The 20,638-nt window shown below is 39.6% G+C and overlaps 1 protein-coding gene across 3 annotated transcripts in view; it reads left to right on the top strand.

Annotated features, from left to right (window-relative positions):
* The window catches only part of LOC132403149 (parkin coregulated gene protein homolog), a 271,957-nt gene that overhangs the window by 153,912 nt on the left and 97,407 nt on the right, over positions 1–20,638 (top strand). For all 3 annotated transcript variants that reach the window (XM_059986479.1, XM_059986477.1, XM_059986478.1), the window contains exon 5: positions 924–1,073. In XM_059986479.1, coding sequence (XP_059842462.1) covers positions 924–1,073 — 150 coding nt within the window. The remainder of the gene's footprint in view (positions 1–923; positions 1,074–20,638) is intronic.

The raw sequence follows: 20,638 nt of genomic DNA, 5'->3' as shown, positions 1-20,638 counted from the left end.
AATGAAGTATTTTTCAAATGTATACAGTAAAGTAGCAATTTGTAGCCACATTCATTGTTTCAGAACTTAATGTATCTTTTGTTATATTGGTGTTGGTGTGTTTTGATGTCTTAAAGGACACATTGTTCAATGTATCAACTATTTGTTCAAAGCTTAATCAGAATGTCTCTATGCAAGCAGTTCTCAACCTAAGGAATGCAGGGGGAGGTCTGGATCTGGAGGTGTTACTTATAGAAAGACATTATACTTACCTTTAAACACAACCAAATTGTTCCCAAAACAAAAGTTCATTTAGTCTATTATGCACAAAAGTGAGATTATTGTCAAACAAAGGCAACAGAAGATGTTTCATAAAGGTCATCACTACAAAACGGAATAATCATGTGTTGCCACACAGATATGAGAACAAGCTTGCATGTTAATGCTTTTGTTTGTGACTAATAGAAGCTTACCAAATTATTTGCAAACATTTGCCTCTTTGTACAAAAAAAACTATTTCCAGAATTTATTCATTGAGCTGCCTTCAATGATTTCTTAGTAATAAGCTCAAAACATAGACGCCCAATTGTTTGAAGTGAAAGTATCTGTTGTTGTGAACATTGCACATTAGCACAGTTCCACTAGCCCTATGGTACATGCTGTGATTTGGACAGAGCAGTGAGCAGCCTGCAAAATGAATAAATGAACTGTATTCTGGGGGTTAGTGAGGAGTCAGCTCAAATTGTGGGAACAAATAACAGTCAGGACAAGGCAGTGTTTTGTAACATCAGTGGTGCAATCCATCTTTGGAATTCTTCAAAGCTCTGCTAATAAAGGCCCACTTGCAAACCCCAGCAGAGAATAATTTAATTAAATTTACCCATTAAAGTTTCCTTTTCACAAAGACCAATCATTCTCCTCTGCCTTTGCTTCTGTCCCTGCAGATGCGCTCAACACTCGGAATAAGCAAATCATTTGCATCACGCTGAAAGTCCTCCAGCACCTGGTTGTATCAGCTGACATGGTGGGCGAGGCGTTAGTGCCTTATTATCGACAAATACTCCCCATCTTCAACATTTTCAAGAATGTGAATGGTAAGTCATGAAGCAAACTCTCACTCAGCTCCCTCTCCTTTTGTTTATATTTTTGGTACAACAAGGACAGAAACTGTGAAGTGTATTTTCTCAAAATTACTGACAAGGACTTGTTATACTCATATCTATCTGAAGCACCAATATCTGCTGTGGACTTGTCTTTGCTGAGCAGCTAATCAATAAAATCCCCAATTTTAGCCAAACCCATCAGTGGGAACAATGTGGGGCCAGGATAAATGTCCATGCCATCTCCGGTATCCTTCAATCCACAATTCCATCATCACCAACTGAGATAATGAAGCCTTAAGGTGTTCATAGCTGAAAATATGAGTAATTAGGCTGATGTGACAAAGGAAAGAGATGCAAGAAAGTTGTTCTATGAAAGTACTCTTTTTATATAGCTTTTCTCAGATACCATATTTTCAGATATTTACTCCTTTGAAGTTCCATTTAGTTACTTTTTAATTATTACTGATTGTCTCAGGTGGTATACTAGCAGATATAAACAATGATGTTCTCAGTATTAATGAAGTTTTAAAAATGTCAATTCCCCTCTTCTTTTTGAGCTTTTGTGATAATGAGGTATGTTTTCATTGGCTCTGAGAGAACATCCAGTCAGGTGATCTTGGTCTTGGATATTGCAACATTATAACTAGTTATATACTGTACATCTTCCTAAACCCTTGCTATTGCATGTAACAAACACCTATGTCAGGATGCTGTTCATCGACTATAGCTCAGCATTTAATACCAACATTCCCACAATCCTGATTGAGAAGTTCAAGAACCTGGGCCTCTGTACTTCCCTCTGCAATTGGATCCTTGACTTCCTAACCGGAAGACCACAGTCTGTTTGGATTGGTGATAACATATCCTCCTCACTGATGATCAACACTGGTGAATCTCAGGGGAGTGTGTTTAGCCCACTGCTCTACTCTCTATATACTTATGACTGTGTGGCTAGGCATAGCTCAAATACCATCTACAAATTTGCTGATAATACAACCATTGTTGGTAGAATCTCAGGTGGTGACGAGAGGGTGTACAGGACTGAGATATGCCAACTAGTGGAGTGGTGTCGCAGCAACAACCTGGCACTCAATGTCAGTAAGACGAAAGAGCTGATTGTGGACTTCAGGAAGGGTAAGATGAAGGAACACATACCAATCCTCATGGAGGGATCAGAAGTGGAGAGAGTGAGCAAGTTCCTGGATGTCAAGATCTCTGAGGATCTAATCTGGTCCCAAAATATTGATGCAGTTATAAAGAAGGCAAGACAGCAGCTATACTGCATTGGGAGTTTGAAGAGATTTGGTATGTCAACAAATACACTCAAATACTTATGTAGATGTACTATGGAGAGCATTCTGACAGGCTGCATCACTGTCTGGTATGGAGGGACTACTGCACAGGACTGAAAGAAGCTGCAGAGGGTTGTAAATTTAGTCTGCTCCATCCTGGGTACTAGCCTATGAAGTACCCAGGACATCTTCAAGGAGCAATGTCTCAGAAAGGCAGCGTCAATTATTAAGGACTTCCAGCACCCAGGGCAGGCCCTTTTCTCACTGTTACCATCAGGTAGGAGGTACAGAAGCCTGAAGGCACAAACTCAGCGATTCAGGAACAGCTTCTTCCCCTCTGCCGTCCGATTCCTAAATGGACTTTGAACCCTTCTACACTACCTCACTTTTTTTAAATATATAGTTTTTCTGTTTTTTGCACAATTTTGAATCTATTCAATATACATACACTGTATAAAGTATACTGAATAAGATTTACTTATTTGTTTATTATTATCATTATTATTATTTTATTTTTCTTGTATATTATGTATTGCATTGAACTGCCGCTACTAAGTTAACAAATTTCACATCACATGCCGTTGATAATAAACCTGATTCTGATTCTGATTCTGAACAACAATACTGTTCTTCAAAATGTATTTTTTGTGTTTGGATTGTCATCACGGTAAGCATCTATTGTCCATCTGTAGTTGCCTATCTAAAGATAGTGTGGGCCACCTCATAAACTGCTGTAGTCCATTGGTTAGGTTTCTCATATAAAGGTATTGGATAGGCAGTTCCAGAACTTGGACCCAGTGACAATGAGGGGCCTGTGTTACATTACCAAGATGTGTGTGACTGAAGATCATTGGGGAAAGGGCCATAAACTGCCCTAAGAAAATTCAGCTACATGGTCCTGGGTTTGGTTTATCCAACTACAACACCCTTGTAGGAACTCCCTTCCTGTAGATGTGACTCCAATCATTAGAATATTTTACCATTTGTTGCCCACTGACCTTTTTTATTAGGTTTGTTTGAGAAAATACTGGGTCAAATGTTGCTTTAAAGTCAAGAGCAGTTATCTTGACCTCATCTTTGCAATTCAGAGAGACAAGAGATTCTGCAGATGCTGGAAATCTTGGGCAACACACACAAAATGCACGTCAGGCAGCATCTATGGAGGAAAGTGAACAGTAGATTCAACCAGACTGGTTCTTTGATCAGTACTTTGGTTAATTTTTGTGATGAAAGCTGGAGCTAGATATCATTGGCAAAACCCATTTTAGGCATCAGTGAGTGACATTAATAAGTAAGTTAGTCCTAGCGATGATATTTTCCATCACTTTAGATTTATTCATAACAGATGATCTGGCTATCACTGTTAAGGTCAGTAGATATTGCATGTCTAATTCTGGGGCAGCATGATAGCAGAGCAGTTAGTGTAACACTAATACAGTACCTGTGATCACCATGGGGTTCAATTCTCACCACTGTCTGTAAGGAATTTGTACGTTCTCCCCATGTATGCATGGTTTTTCCAAAGACATGCAGTTTCGGATTAGTGAGGTGTGGGCATGCTATATTGGCACCAGAAGCTTGGCAGCACTTGTGGGCTATGCAGCACAATCCTCGCTGATCTGAGATGATGCAACCAATGCATGGTACTGTATGTTTCAATACTTTGAAGCACATGTGACAAATAAAAGCCAATCTTTTTCATCATTCTTGCTCTTGAGTAGGAAGCAGTGAACCACTCCTGGAACACTGCACTTCTTCTGATACTAGTGCTCTCAATGGTGCTGGGTGCAAGTCCCATGGGTTAAATCTGATGCTGATGAAGGGTTGGAGATACCTTCCAAATCAGGAAAGGATGCAGCTTGTAAGACAACCAGGTAGCTGTGTTCCCATGCACCCACTGCTGTCCTTGGTAGTGGAGATTGTGGCCTTGGGAGATGCTCTCAGAGAAGAGTGGCTGACTTGATTTTGTAGATGTCACGTATGTACCAGTAGAGAAGGGATTGTATGTTTGGGGGTACCAATCAGGTGAGCTGCTTCAACCTGGGTGGTTAGTGTTTCTGAAGGCTCATTGGAGTCATTGAGATTGGTGGGGAGTGCTGTGTCACATAGCAAACTTGTGTTTTGTGGTGCTGGAAACACAGCTTTATGGATTAGAAGGTGAGTCATTTACCACAGGAAACTGAGCCTTTGACCTGGCCTTGTCAACATGGAATTTAAGTGGAGTGTCTAGATGAATTTTTGGCATTTGTGTGACATGAATGTTACTGGCCCCCACGAGTCTGAATGCAGCCTCGTTCTTACTGCATGCAAGCATGAACTGCTCTGTTAGCTGAGTTAATACATATAAAAATGATCACTGAACCTCCTCATTTCTAACCTTATACAGGGAAGAAAAAGATTGTTAAGCAGACTGCTCAGTTTCTAACCTGCTCTCCACAGTTTCTACGTAGCTAACTCAGTTAAATTTTAGATCACTCCTGAAGTTTTCTGCAAGTAAATAATGGAGGAATACATTAATGGTACTGTGTTGAATGTCACTTCAAGATGGTTAGTCTCACCTTTAAGTAAAAGATTCATTGCCTGCTGTTTCTATGTCAGACACTGTATGTACTTGACACAAGCTATTATGTTATCTGAAATGTTGATGTGGAATTGAGAGATTTATGAATGATGAAGCAATTGACGATGATTAAGTCTACGATACTGCCCTGGGAGTGGCCCTGTAGAGGCGTGCTGTTGAATTGCTTGACCTTCAACAACCACAGTCATCTTCTATTGTGTGATGTCTATCTCCACACAATTGAGAATTTTCTTTGATTTCTATTGACTTTAATTTTGCTAGTGCTCCTTAATGTAACTCCTTTAATGTTAAGGGCAGTCCCTCACACACAACTTCTAGAACTGAGCACTCCACAACTGTCTAAATGTACTTACAGCAGACTTTGTCCCAGTCCAATGTTTTGGGTTCCTATTGATCTGCATTTTGAGTAAACAACCCACACAGCCAGGAAGGTTCTTCTTTTATCTCATTTTCATTTAAACAGCTTTCCATTTCAAAAATTTAAATCTGTATCAATTTTGCCCCACCATTTACATGTCCATTAAGAATTTATTTCAGATTTGATTTAAAAAAACATGAAGTAGCAAGCTCCTTAATAGCTATCCTCTCTGGTACAGCTATATGTAATTGCCATTGTGAGAAAGCTACCGTAAATCTCAGCCTCAAAAATTATTACTATTGCATGAAAGGGGATAAAAGTTCTAAAGCCATTTATGATACAGCAATTCAAACTCAGCATTGGGAATTTGGCATCTACAGATTTTGATATTTTTTAAAAATTTGTCAAGACCACAGTTACCAACAAAAGATATTGCCATTACATAGCAGCCTTAATATAGTTAAACCCTCCCAAGGTTCTTTAGCAGTATAATTTATAAGTATCAAGACAGCAGGGATATTATTAGAAGACTTGGACAAAAAGATAATCTTTGAGGACAAGGGAGATATGTAGATGGAAAGATTTAGGAAGCATGTTTCAGAGCACAGGCCAATGTATTTAGAGACATAGAATCAAAGAACACTGTAGCACAGAAACAGGCCCTTCAGCCCATCTATTCTGTGCCAAAACATTAATTTGCCTGGTTCCATTGACCCTGAACCAGACCATAGCCTTACATTCCCCTCATCCATTTGCCTATTCAAATTTCTCCTAAATGTTGAAATCAATTCCGCACCTACCACTTGTGCTGGCAGATCATTCCACACTCCCACTACCTTCTGAGTGAAGAAGTTCCCTCTAATGTTCCGTTTAAATATTTTACATTTTACCCTTAACCCATTACCTCTAGTTGTAGTCTCTCCCAACCTCAGTGGAAAAAGCTTGCTTGCATTTACCCTGTCTTTACCCCTCATAATTTTGTACACCTCTATCAAATCTCCCCTCAGTCTTCTGTTTTCTAAGGAATAAAGTCCTAACCTATTCAACCGTTTCCTATAACTCAAGTCCTCAAGTCCCAGCAACATCCTTGTAAATTTTCATGGTATGCTTTCAATTTTATTTACATTTTTCCTGCAGTTTGGTAATTAAAGCTGTACACAATACTCCAAATTGGGCTCACCAACATCTTATACAATTTCAACTTAGCATCCCAACTCCTGTATATACATTGATTCATGAAGACCAATGTGCTGAAAGCTTTCTTTATGACTCTGTCTACCTGTGTTGCGACTTTCAATGAATTTTGGACCTGTATTCCCAGATCTCTTTGTTCTACCACACTCCTCAGTGCCTTACTGCTCACCGTGTAAGACCTACCCTGGTTGGTCCTCATAAAGTGCCACACCTCACACTTGTCTACAACAGACCCAGTACCAATCCCTGCGGAGCACCACTAGTCACAGGGCTCCAGTCAGAAAGACAGAAGTCTACAACCACACACCAGCTTCTTTCACAAAGCCAATGTCTCATCCAATTTACTACCTCATCTTCAATGCCAAGCATCTGAACTTTCTTGACCAGCCTCCCATGTGGGACCTTTCAAAGGCCTTGCTAGACAACATTCCCTGCCTAACCTTCATCAACTTCCCTGCAGTTTCCTCGAAAAGCTCTGTAAGATTGGTTAGAAAGCCATGTTGACTATCCCCAATCAGTCCCTATTGATCCAAATACTTCTACACTTCTAAGTATTCCCTCAGAATACTTACCAATTAATTTCCTATTACTGATGTCAGGCTCACCTCTCTATAATTTCCTGGCTTACTTCTGGAGCCTTTCTTAAACAACAGAATAACATTAGCTATCCTCCAATCCTCCGATACCTCACCCATGGCTAAGGATGTTTTAAATATCTCTGCTATTGCCCCTTCCACAGTGTCCAAGGGAACACCTTGTCAGGCCCTGGAGATTTATTTATCCTAATTTGCCTCAAGACAGCAAACACCTCCTCCTCTGTAATCTTTATCGGATCCTTGACCTTGCTGCTGCATTTCCTCACATCTATTGATCCAGTACCCACCTCCCGAGTAAATACAGATGCAAAAAATCTATTTATTGTGACGTAGGTGCTCAACAAAGCAGTCCCACAATCTGCGTTGTGTCTCGCTGATGTAGAGGAGGCCGCACCGGGAGCACCGGATGCAATAGACAACTTACCGTTTCGTAGCCAGGACCTCCTGGTCGCCACCCACTTCAACTCTGTCTCTCATTCCCATTTGGATATGTCCATACATGGCCTTCTCTACTGCCATGATGAGGTCAAACTCAGTTTGGAGGAGCAACACCTCATCTACCATCTGGGTAGCCTCCAGCCTGGTGGTATGAACATTCAATTCTCCAATTTCCAGTAATTCCCTCCCCCTCCCTCTTCCCCTATCCCAGGTCCCTCTCTGCCTCTCTCCCCTTTCAACTTTCTGCTTCTTTATCTCTACAGTTCTTTCACGCTTATCCCTCCCCCTCCCCCCTTTATCTTTCCTCTGATTAGTTTTCCACCTGGTGCCTCTAGGCCCTACCCCCTCCCCTATCTCTATTACTGGGCTTCGGTCCTCTCTTCCCCCCAATTCCTGATGAAGGGTCTCGGCCCGAAACGTTGGCTACTCTTTTCTCACGGATGCTGCCTGACCTGCTGAGTTCTTCCAGTGTTGTGCTCATATTCTTTGATCCACAGCATCTGCAGTTGTATCTTTGTGTTAACATTTGAGGATGTATTTCTACATCTGCCTTAAGGTCGACTCAGTTGAAAGTTTCCTGCTGACTATGTTACTGTTGGAGATCAGCAAGAAATGCAGCGTCAGTTAACCATAAGGAGAGTGAGCTGATTAGCTTAGAGCCCTCTTGGGGCATGATCATTTGGATTGGGAACAGTAGGAATATAGTTCCATTGGCACTTCTGGATTATTCGCCTGATATGTTGGATCCTATTATCAACATAAACATAGAATCTTCTTGTTTCATGAAATAAATATAACCGAGCACAAACTTGTGGTTGGTAAAGAACTTGATATCATTTAGTTCTATGTCCAGCTCTTTGGTTATCACCTTTGCCACCTCAGCTGCTGGAACAGCAGCACCGAGTTCAGGCCTTAGTATGGTGAGATCTGGTTTGGGAGTCATTTGTGTTCTGAAGATTAGTTGTTAGGCTTTATTTCCAAAGTAAGATATCCCTTCCCTATTTAATAGTCACCTGCCTTAATTTTGTATCTGGGTGGGGAAAAGGAAGGGGAGCTACCCAACTGTTTGACTTTCCTTTGTTGATGATTCGAAGGAAGACCACATCTTCAATGGATGGTGGCCAGCTATAATCATCCTCTGAGTGACGGAAGACTGGCTTGCCTCATTCTGGTTGAGCAGAGGTAAATATGTCTAGGTACTTGGTTTGCTTTCCTGCAATCTTCTCTTTCATATAGATTCTACTCTCACAGAGTCTGAAATGACTTGGACACCCTTTCTCTAGGACATTAATCTTAAATGTGCTGATGGTAGGCTCATAAGCACCATCAAGGTAGACTTCACCCACTGCAGCCAACCTGTCAAAGAATGGTAACTTCACCAATGTTACATTGCTCTGATCATCCAATGTCACATATGTTTTCATTTTTTTGCTCAGGATCTCCTTTCAGGTAGATGTCAACTGGAGATATTTTAAAGTATGATTTGACTTGGAAGCCTATCCTGAATACCTCTGTGATGAGGAAGTAAATATATCTAATGGGTACTCAGCTGGCTCCTGTTATGCTCTGCTGGGGGTGTGCTGGAATCAGTTGTAGCCCAAGGTGCTGGCCCTGACTGATAGGTGCTGGCCACTTTTGCATTCAGTGCAGTGTATGATAGCTTCACAGTCTTTAGCTTCGTATGCTGTTTAAACACAGCATTTGAACATTTCAGTGCTCCTTCAGAAAGCATCTCCAGTTTGCAAGTTGCTTTTCTCTGAATCCTCTGCATTTCCTGAAGGGGTGAGGTTTCATATGGACAGGTCATTGTCTATCATGGTTCATGACAGAGTTTTCTACTTCAGTTTTGCTGATGGTGACAGGGGTTCTAGTTTTCCATGCTTTTAATGGCGATCTCTCTTTGAATGACATGTTCCTGAAAGTCGAAAGCGTTACACTTGGGTCATTTTGCATTTATGTGTAGTGGCAAACTAAGTCCATGAAGAATGAAAGTGGTGGAGAGGGATTTATACCTGAAACCTTCAGTTATCTATTGTTCTTGATTATTGTTCTGTCATTTCTCCACAATAGGGTTTATTCCTCTTGCTGTATCCAAGAAACTCAGTCCTAGTAGGTAACCCTAATTTTTGCAGCTTGCAATTCCAACAACAGATCTGCAAGCTCCTGTAACCTCCATGGTTCTCTGTGTGAGAGCTTTGGAAAGTTATTGACTCTACTGAAGAGAGATTCTTCAATGAAGAACCATAGTATTTGTCCAGCATCTGTCACAGTATTTGAAAACCCATAGCTGGATGATTAATGTGAACAACCCTACCCTTCTTGCACGTTGCAGTAACTCTGTCCCAAGCCACTTACAGAGAAGGTCTAGCTCTTTGCTGGGTTAGATACTTAGCTTTTCATGGCATTTGTGGAAGCTTGACCTCCAGGACAGATAACTGACAGAATGATTGTAAACACCTTTAATCCCGCTGTGACTAGGTCTCAACAAGCTGTATACCAAGTCAAATCAAATGTACCTGCAGCTCCTGAATAGGAGCATTGTGGAGACTGGTTTAGCAAATGTGTTTCCTAGAATGAAAACACATTTGGAAAACCAGTTTAGTCTTTCCATGACTGCAGATGGGGTTGGCATCAGTAGCAACTCTTGAGTGGTCTTTGCCATGGTGGAACTGCAGAATGGGGTGTTGTGGGTATTTACTGCTGTAGACCTTGACTGCCAATATCTAGAGAAATTTATTATGGCTGAGTGGTGTGAACAGCTTCTCCTTGTAGAGCTGGAGCACTGTCTGATTTATAGCCAAAATGCATTTGGACATATTCTTTACTAAAATGTATTGGCTGTTGTGACAGAAAAGCATGAATGACTGATTCTAGTTATAAAATCACCACTGTCTAAGTCAGCTGCTGCTTCATGCACCTTTGCCTCTGCTGAGGCAGCCTCAACTTCCTTGAGCACACTTAATATAGCCTCTATATGTCTGTCTCCCTCCATGTCAGTATATGCTCTCTCCATGTCTTTACGCACTTTCTCCACTGCATCTCAACTTTGTGCTTAGCATAAGCTGCTCTCTTTCTTACCACTTCAGCTTTGGTGTGAGCTCATGCTGTAACTATGCTAACTGTGGGTTTTCTTGAGACGTAATAGATGAGCCACATTCCGACCTGACTCCCAGGTCTTGGCTATCAACACGGGTTAGGTTCTGACCCGACATCATTGTCTATGGTGTTCAGGCACATCTCTAGTCCACAGGCGATGCCTTTGAAGATGAATTATCTTTTCACTCTACTGCCCTCGCAGGGTGTATCTACACAGCTATGCAGTGAGTTAAACAACTTCTCAAAAGTCACCCAAGATGGAAGCTTTCTTCATGGTTTTTAATGAGATCTCTTACTTGTGAAAAGATATTTCTGTTGCAAGGGCAAGTAAAGAGTGGATGGAGATGTGCGTCTTTCCACCATCCACTTCAAATCGTATCAAAGCTAACCCATGCAGGAAAATGATACAAAAAACAGTTTACATACAGGAAGCAATGTTCATGCAAAATGAACTGCGGCTTTAGACTAAAACAATATGGCTTTCCTGATTTTGAATCAGTTTTCAGGGTCAATCACAATATTCATCTCTACTGCTCTGTCTTTGTAAGATCAGAGGTTGCTTGACCTACGAAATATTTCCAGTGTTTTCTGTTTTAATTGTAGATTTGCACACTTCACCAACGTGGTGGTGAATCAGTTGTCAACTGCCATCTTATCTCGATATGTCTCTCGGTTCTTAAATGCCATCGAACGGCATAAGTTCAGGCTAATGCACCACAGTCTGACATGCATTGTAGCTGATATATACTCAATGGCCACTTCATTAGGTACCCCTTGTACCTAATAAAGTTGCCACTGAGTGTATGTTTGTGGCCGTCTGCTGCTGTAGTCTATACGCTTTGAGGTTCTATTTGTTGTACGTTCAGAGATGCCTTTCTGCTCATCACGGTTGTAATGTCTGGTTATTTAAGTTAGTCATCTTTTTGTTAGCTTGAACTAACAAGGCCATTCTCCTCCAACTACTCTCATTAACCAAGCATTTTGACTCACAGAACTGCCGCTCTCTGGATATTTTTCTCTCGAGTCTGTTGTGCATGAAAATCCCAGGAGATCAACAGTTTCTGAGATACTCAAACCACCCTGCTTGGCACCAAGTTACTCCATGTCAAAGTCACTTAGATCACATTTCTTTCCCATTCAGATGTTTTGTCTGAACAACAACTGAACCGCTTGACCACATCTGCATGTTTTTATGCATTGGGTTGCTGCCACATGATTGGCTGATTAGATATTTTCGGTAATGAGCAGGTGCACAGGTGTATCTGATAAAGTGGCTACTGAGTGTATATGGGAGTCAGGACAGAAAGCCCACCCTCTTACTTTTTCTTGTAGCCAGACTACCAGATGCAGTTGAGTTTAATAGATTGTGCTGAGGTATCACCAGATGTTGATGGCTTTGGCAATATTTATGTCATTGTGCCAAAGAAATCTGTTCGAATCATTTCTGTTGCAGATAGTTCTGTGCATATATAAATAATTGAGTGGAAAGTATGAATCCTCTTGTGAATGGGCACATTCCTTATCTTAGACATCATCCCACACCCCACAAATAGAATTGGAAAGACAGCTCTGATATTGCATTGCCAGCAGCCTGAAGCCTATTTCACACAACATCCTTCAAAGATAATCACATACCACATGTTAGTGGCAGGTTGACCATCTTTTCAAATTTAATACATGAGTCATATTCTCAATAAGATATGCGGTCTGTCCATGTGAATGGTATGGGTTGATATTCCAAAGATTTCAAAGTACATTTATTATCAAAGAATGTATAAATTATACAGCCTTGAGATCAGTTTGCTCACAGCCAGCCGCAAAGCAAGAAACCCAAAAGAACAAAGACCAATATCCGATGCACAGAGAAAGGGTAAAAAACACAAATCATGCAAACAGTAGAAGCGAGCAACAACATTCCGAACCAAAATGAATCCTTAGCTCTGAAACCCCAGAGCAGCTTGGAATAGGCACAAGCTTCGGTATCAGTCCATCATATTAGCGGGCTTGGGAACCCCTCAGCCGGGGGCTGTCTTCATAGCCTCACCATAAAAGCTAGCATATCTCAGACTGTTACTTAAATGTAATGCTACAAGGTAGTCAGCACTTGTTCATTGATACTCCCTATAAGTCACAGTGTAAAGTAAAATGGGGAAAAAATTGAAAAATTAGAAATTAAATAGTAATAGATTGGGAAATAGCAGTCAGACCATGAAGGATAAATGAAGATAAAGAAATAAGTATATAAATACAATTTATAAGAATTTAATTAGATGTACATAAAATGCCATTTATATGAAGCATTTTATCCTTAAGAGTGTAGAATATTTGGTGCTTTAAGCTTTTGTTTCCACTTTAATGCTTAGCTGTCTCATATAGTTTTAAATCATTTGAAAACTTTTAACCACTCACTCGTTTAGTCAGTTTGTAATGAATATTAAGCATAATGACAGTTCAACCACAAACTGAACACAAGTGTCCATGAAATAGAGACAGTATGTGTGTGGAAAGGAATTCATGCATTTGGCAGACTAGGTGAGAGTGTCAGGTCATTTGGAATGAAGATTCTATTAAAAATCAATCTGCAAGATACCAATATAATGAAATGTGGTGTCAACTGAAACATCACAGCATCTAATACAGGTTGTAATCATTCTGTTGCAATTGCTGTAACACAGAATATGCTCAAACATGTTCAAAACAGCAATGCAATTCAACGTTTCAATAACATCATGAACTGTCAGAAATTAAAGTTCAGCAAAACTCAAAGATGTCAGTTAAGGTGGTTGTTTCTTTCCTTCCTGTGTATATATTAATTCCTATTTAAATAGGATTTGTATTGTGCAGTCACAAGTATTTCATATCCTTACCTTCATTGTCATTGTGGGGAATTTCAAATCCAAACAAAAGACAAGAGCCTCTTTGACATTCTTCAATGGTCATTTTTAAGAAAAATTTTCTTCATATGTGTGTGTTCCCTCAACTTGCGCATCCTGAAGTTCACAATCAAAATCAACTACTAAGGAGTGAAGAGTGAACAGACCTGATGAAAGGCAGCTACGAACTGAAGTTTAAGTAGGGTTGGACATAAGAGGTCAACCATGGCCATATCTAGATATAGCAAAATTGTGGTGAGGGTTTTAAACACAGGTGGGCTGAGTCAATGGCAGATATGGGCAGTGTTACAGGAACTGGAGGACGAGGTCTTGGTGTGGGTCACACATTTTCTGAACAGTCTGATTCAGCCTTAAATTGTTTTGAGGAAGAGAGTTAACGAAGAGTGAGATAAGAGGGAAGTTCTGATCTAAAGTAACATGACAAATCAAAGATTGTGAGGGATTGCAAACTTAATGGCAGGGTACACTTGAATGTTGTAAGTATACATTTGATGTGTTTTAAAATGATGTTGTCAAGAGTGAAACCACACAGATAAAAGCTTAAAGGAACCAAGAATAGATTCCTGGGCGATCTCAAAGATATGAAGTGGGAATGGGAAGAGAAGCCTCTCAAGCTCATATAGACTAGAGTAAACTGGATCATTTCAGATTCAGATCTATTTATCACATGTACGTCAAAACGCACAGTGAAATGCGTCATTTGCATTAACAATCAAGGATGTGCTGGGGGCAGCTTGCAAGAGTTGCCACACATTCCAGTGCCAAATAGCTTGTCAATCCTGCTCGGCAGAACAGCAAAAGCAACAACAAAACAAGACGACAACAGCAAAACAAGCCACTTCTCCACTCTCCCAATGACTCAGCCACTCACACACACAGACAAGCCTCCAACACCAGGATAAGCTGCCTCTGGCCCTTCAGTCCTTGGCGCCAGTCTCGCATTCATTGGGCCTCTAGCTTCAGACTGCTTATCTCTGGATATCGACTCCTGGACTCACTGATCATAAGTTTGTCCTTCAGGCCTCTGGACTCAGACAGAACTTCAACCCCAGTGATCTGGGTGGCAGGGGTGGGGTGGGGGGGTGCAGAATCACAGGCTCTCTTTAATCCTTAGGCCTTTATCTCCAAACTCAATTACTTCAGTCTTCAACCTTCAAGCTGCGACCCCCAAACTCATTCACTTTGAACTTTGCCAACGTCTGGGTATCAATCCCAGAAGCTGCTGATCATGGGTCTCAACATACGATTCACATGAACTTCTGACCCTGGTAACCTGGGGGGGGAGGGGGGTTCACTGGCCCTTGTGATTCCTGCCCATGTAGACCTCCAGCCCAGGAATTGCGGACCTGGGGATTGCTGGTCTCCTCAGCACCTGCCGATCTGTAAGACCGAAGGACATAGGAAAAGGAATAGGCCAAGGAATAGGCCATTCAGCTCATCGAGTCTGCTCCTCCATTCCATTATGGCTGATTTATTATCCCGCTCAACTCCATTCTCCTGCCTTCATCCTGTAACCTTTGACAGCCTTACTAATCAAGAAGCTATCAACCTCCACTTTAATTACACCCAGTGACTTGGTCTCCACAGCTGTCCATGGCAAAGAATTCCACAGATTCACCACCCTTTCGTTAAAGAAATTCTGCCTTCTTTTCTGAGGCTGTGCCCTCTTGTCCTCACTCCCTCACCATAGGAAACATCCTCTCCATGTCCATTCTATCTGGGCCTTTCATATTCAATAGGTTTTCATGAGATCTTCTAAACTCTATTGAGTACAGGCCCAGAACCATCAACCACACCTCATATATTAATCCTTTCATTCCCAAGATCATTCCCATATACGTTCTCTCGACCCTCTCCAATGCCAGTGCGTCCCTTAGATAAGGGGCCTAATACTGCTCACCATCTTCTAAGTACAGTCTGACCAATGCCTTAGAAAGCCTCAGAATAACCTCCTTGTTTTTATATTCTAGTCCCTGCAAAATGAATATTAGCATTTCATTCACCTTTCCTACTATGATTCAACCTGCAAGTTAACGTCATGGGAATCATACACCAGGACTCTCAAGTGCCTTTTCACCTCTGATTTTTGAATTTACGCCCTGTTTAGAAAATAGTCTACGCCTTTATTCTAAAATGCATGATCATACACTTCGCTACACTGTTTTCCACCTGCCACTTCTTTGCCCATTCTTCTAGTCAAAGTCCTTCCGCAGACTCCATGCGCCAGAAGCATGGCGACACGTGGGCTGCACTGCACAGTCCATGCATATGAAACATTTCACTGTATGTTTCAATATTTCGAAGTACATGTCAATTAAAGCAAATCTATCTGATTATCTCTAGATCATGCATTGGATTTGCAAATTCTAAAATGCAAAGACTGGCTCTGAAAGGTTGTAAATTTACTGAGCCTTCCTGGTGAGTGTGAACTATCACTCTGATAGAACAACCAGGACCAAAATAAATTAGTATGAAAAAATGAACTGTAAATACATTGTCTGTTGGATGTTTGCCTCTCTCGCCTTCTCCTTTATGTTTGCTGGATATTCACATCCAATTGACAAACAAGCCTAAACCAACAACACCAGCTTTGGCGTAGACTACTTGGAGAAAAGGAATGCAGTACTTTTGGATTTCTACATCACAAATTCTCCCCCAATTCAACCCACCACTCCTACTTCCCCCATCATTTACCCCACTGTGCATCTGGCACTTGATTCTCTTTTTTTTGTAATTTTTTTAATTGACGTTCATCATCAAACAAACATTTCTGTAAGATGTATTTCAGACATTGTACATATATATCATATAATCATATATATCACAAATCTCCACAAAGTATTTATCTGAGGTATATATTTATAGAAAAGAGTGGAAAGAAAAAAAACAAGCAAAAGGAAAGAACTATGTACAAGTAGGGAGTGATCTTTTTTTTTACAACATATTCATTGATTTGTGACAATAAAATCAGGCCTATGAGGCATTATGTAGTTAAACCATTTTTCCCAGTATGAATCAATTTGTTCCAGCTTATGATTGACAGATGCTGTTATCTTCTCCATTTTGTAAATGTCCATTGTAATTTCCATCCATTCATTTAAAGTTGGGCTCTCCTGTGATAACCATTTCCTAGTAAGAGTCTTTTTACCAGCCACCAAAAGTATATTCATTAAATATTTATCTCTTTTCAACCATTTTTGAGGTATATATCCAAAATATATAGTCTTACTCTCTAAGGGTATTTCACATTTAAAGATGTCTTGTAGGGTATTGTGTATCCCCCTCCAATAGACTTTGATAACAGGGCAGTCCCAAAAAATATGATAATGATTTACATTTTGATTTCCACAATTTCTCCAGCAAACAGGGAGGTTACTATCATAATGGGATTTCTGAGAGGGTGTAATAAAATATCTTATCAAGTTTTTCCATCCAAACTCCCTCCATTTCTGTGAACTGGTACACTTCCATTGATATCTCCATATTGTTGTCCATTCTTCCTCATATATAATTATCCCTCCTTCTTCTACTATTTTGTTTTAAATGTATGAAGTCATTTAAATGTATGTTTTTAATGTATGAAGTTGAATGTGTTTTAAGATTTGACAACCCCTTATACATGCTTGAAATGATTCTACTACCATTATCTGAATTATATGCTTTTCTAAAGAGCTCTATCAAGCATGTATTTACCTTGGTTACATTTTTAAGTGTCTTATTAACATATTGTCGCATCTGTAAGTACAGATAAAAATCTTGTTTTTCTAGTAAGTGTTTCTCTTTAAGCATTTCAAAACTGAACAGTGTTCCTTCTTTCATTATGTTGCAAAGAACTGTTATTCCTTCAGCTGTCCAGTCCTTAAATCTGGCATCCAATTTATTTGGTGTAAAATCTGAGTCATATGCACACCATTTAAGAATTGCAATATCTTCCTCTAGATTATATTCTTTTATAGTAGTTTTCCATATTTTAAGAGTCAATTTCACCCATGGGTTATCAATAGTATTTATGTACCTTTGCAGGCCGTTATCAGCCAAAATTGCTTGTAAGGGGATGGGAAGTACCCGTTCCTCAATGTTTTTCCATTGAGCATCATATGATGGGTTGCACCAACATATCACAGCTCTCAACTGTGCTGCAAAATAATAATCTCTAAGAGAAGTTAGGCCCCATCCCCCCTTTTCCTTTGCTAATTGCAAAGTTTTGAGACAAACTCTAGGCCTTTTACCCTGCCAAATATACCTTGATAACATCTTGTTCCATTCATTGAATTGATTTTGTTTAATCTCTATTGGTAGGGTCTGAAAGAGATATAACAGTCTGGGCAGTATATTCATTTTAATAGACTCAATCCTTGAACTGAGACTGAAAAAAGGAATCAGGATCCATCTTGCCACATCTTCCTTAATTTTTTAATATAAAGGCTTGTAGCGATGTGCTACACACAGCGCTGAAATAGCGACACGCAGTCGGTAAGTCGCTTGGAGACTAGTTTATTCAAACTTCGCGGTGCTGGCATTTCATCCCTAGTGCCCACCCTCTCTGGGCGGAAATGACGTCGGAGGTGCATTACCAAAGTCTCCCCCCACGCACTGGCTATTTGTGAGCCGGTTCGCCTGCGCAGAAAGTGGGTCGCCACAGGCTGATAATTACATTCTGATAATTTTGCCAAATCTTTTGGCATAATGATGCCCAAATATTTGAAAGACTCTGTGTGCCATGCCCAGGGATATCTACTTTCATTTTCTCTTGGTGGGCTATAGTAATATGAAAGTAATTGGGTTTTATCTATGTTGATCTTGTATCCTGATAATTGACCATATTGTTCAAAGGATTGCATCAATTTAGGTAAAAAGTATGTCGGTTGCCCTAGACAGATCAAAATGTCATCCGTGTAACAAGCCAATTTATGCTCTGCTCCTTTAATAGTAATTCCCCTGATATCTTCATTTTGTCTGATGTATTGAGGTGATGGTTCCAGATATAACGCGAAGAGTAGCGGTGACCATGCACAACCCTGTCTTGTGCCCCTTTCTAGGATAAGAGTATTTGATAAATATCCATTGATTTTAATCCTAGCAGTGGGGTTGTCATATAGTGCCTGTATAGTTTTAATAATTGTGTCTTGGAAACCAAATCTATGTAAAACTCTGTAAAGAAATTTCCAATTAACCGAATCAAATGCCTTTTCAGCATCCACATTTATCACTATTGCTTCGATTTAATTTTTTTTGTATATGATCCATAATGTGAAGTGTCCTTTGTATATTATCTTGTGTCTGGCATTGTCGTATAAAACCTGTCTGATTGTTGCGTATGGGTAGAAACTCCGCTAATCGTTTGGCCATGATGGAGGTAAATAACCTGTAATCTACATTAAGAATGGATATTGGTCTAAATGACCCGCATTACATTTTATCCTTGCCTTCTTTTGGTATAGCTGAGATTATCGCTTCCTTCCAACTGGGTGGCATTTGTGCCTTTTTTAGAGCCCAGTTTAGTGTGGGGAGTAAAACAGGAATTGACTCTTTTTTAAATTCTTTGTGCAACTCTGCCATATACCCATCTGATCCTGGTGACTTGCTTAATTTAAGCCTATGAATTGTAGCTTTTAATTCAACTTCAGTTACGTCAGCAGTCATCGTTCTATTTTGTTCTTTGCTTAAAGTGGGTAACTCGAGAGAATTCAAGAAGGTGTCAATTTGGGTTATGCTTCCCCCTGGAACTTTGGAATATAGAATACTGTAAAACACTTCAAAATCTTCTTGAATTTCACTTAGCTTATTTTTTATCATTTTCGTTCTTGGGTCCCTAATTCTATGAATTGTATTTTCTGCTATCTTTTTTTTTCAGTTTCCACACCAGTGTTTTCATAGCTTTTGATCCACTTTCATAATGTCTCTGTTTGAGAAACATTAAATTTTTCCTGATTTCTTGCATAGCCAAACTATTAATTTCATTCTTAATTCTTTTAATTTCCCCTAATGTATCCTGTGCCAAATTCAATTTGTATTTTTTCTCTAGTTCCTTCAGCCTATTTTGTTCAGCCTAATTCCACTAATGTTTTATTACTTTTTTTTCTTATATGAAGATATCGCTATAATTTTCCCTCTTAAGACAGCCTTGAGAGTATCCTATAAAATGCAAGGTAAAACCTCTCCATTATCATTAAATTCTAAGTAGAGACCAATTTCTTTTTAATTTGTTCCTTAAAGTACAGATCATTGAGTAGACTTGAATTTAGTTTCCAAATAGTATTCTTTGGTTGTAGGTCAAAATTAACAGATAAATATATAGGTGCATGGTCACTTACATCTATTGTCCCAATTTCACAGGTGTTTATTTTGTCTTTGTCTTTTTCAAATGTTTTGAAATAGTCTATTCTTGTATATACAGAATGGGGAGCAGAATAGAGTATAATCCCTTCTGTCAGGGAAAAGGTCCCTCCATATATCAATTAAACCAACATACTCAAAAAGTGTATTAACGTTCTTATGTAAAGATTTTGTTTCATAGGTTTTTCTATTGGAAGAGTCTAAGTTTAGTTGTAATTGTAAATTTAAGTCTCCCCCACATATCAGGAGACCTTCTGTTTCCGCTACCATAATATCAGTGATTTTCTGAAAGAAACCAATATCACTTCCTGGGGGTGCGTATATATTCAATAGGGTAACTGAATTGCCATCTGTATTCCCCCTTACCAGAATATATCTGCTCTCTTTATCTCCCATTTCAATATACTTTTTCAAAATTTAGCTTACTTGAGATAAGAATAACAATTCCTCTCCTATGTCCTGATTTATATGGGGAGGAAAACAAATTAGTGAAGCCCATTCTCTTTAGTTTTCTATGCTCATTATCACTTAAATGAGTTTCCTGTAAATATACTACATGGGCTTGTTCCTTTTTTTCATTTTGGATAAAATTATCTTATGTTTGATTGGATTTAATAGCCCATTGACTTTAAAAGAAATGAATTTTTCTTTGTCCTTAGCCATCTGTATTTATCTGTCAATATGTCATTGAAATTAGCAGAATAAAACTTAATCGATCTACTCCCTAAACAAATAAGAACCAAGAAACACAAATAATAACAAAAAATGGCA

This window comes from Hypanus sabinus, chromosome 12, assembly GCF_030144855.1.
Source record: "Hypanus sabinus isolate sHypSab1 chromosome 12, sHypSab1.hap1, whole genome shotgun sequence".
Taxonomy (NCBI): domain Eukaryota; kingdom Metazoa; phylum Chordata; class Chondrichthyes; order Myliobatiformes; family Dasyatidae; genus Hypanus; species Hypanus sabinus.
The sequence above is the reverse complement of the archived record's forward strand: the minus strand, read 5'-3'. Positions and strand labels throughout refer to the sequence as shown.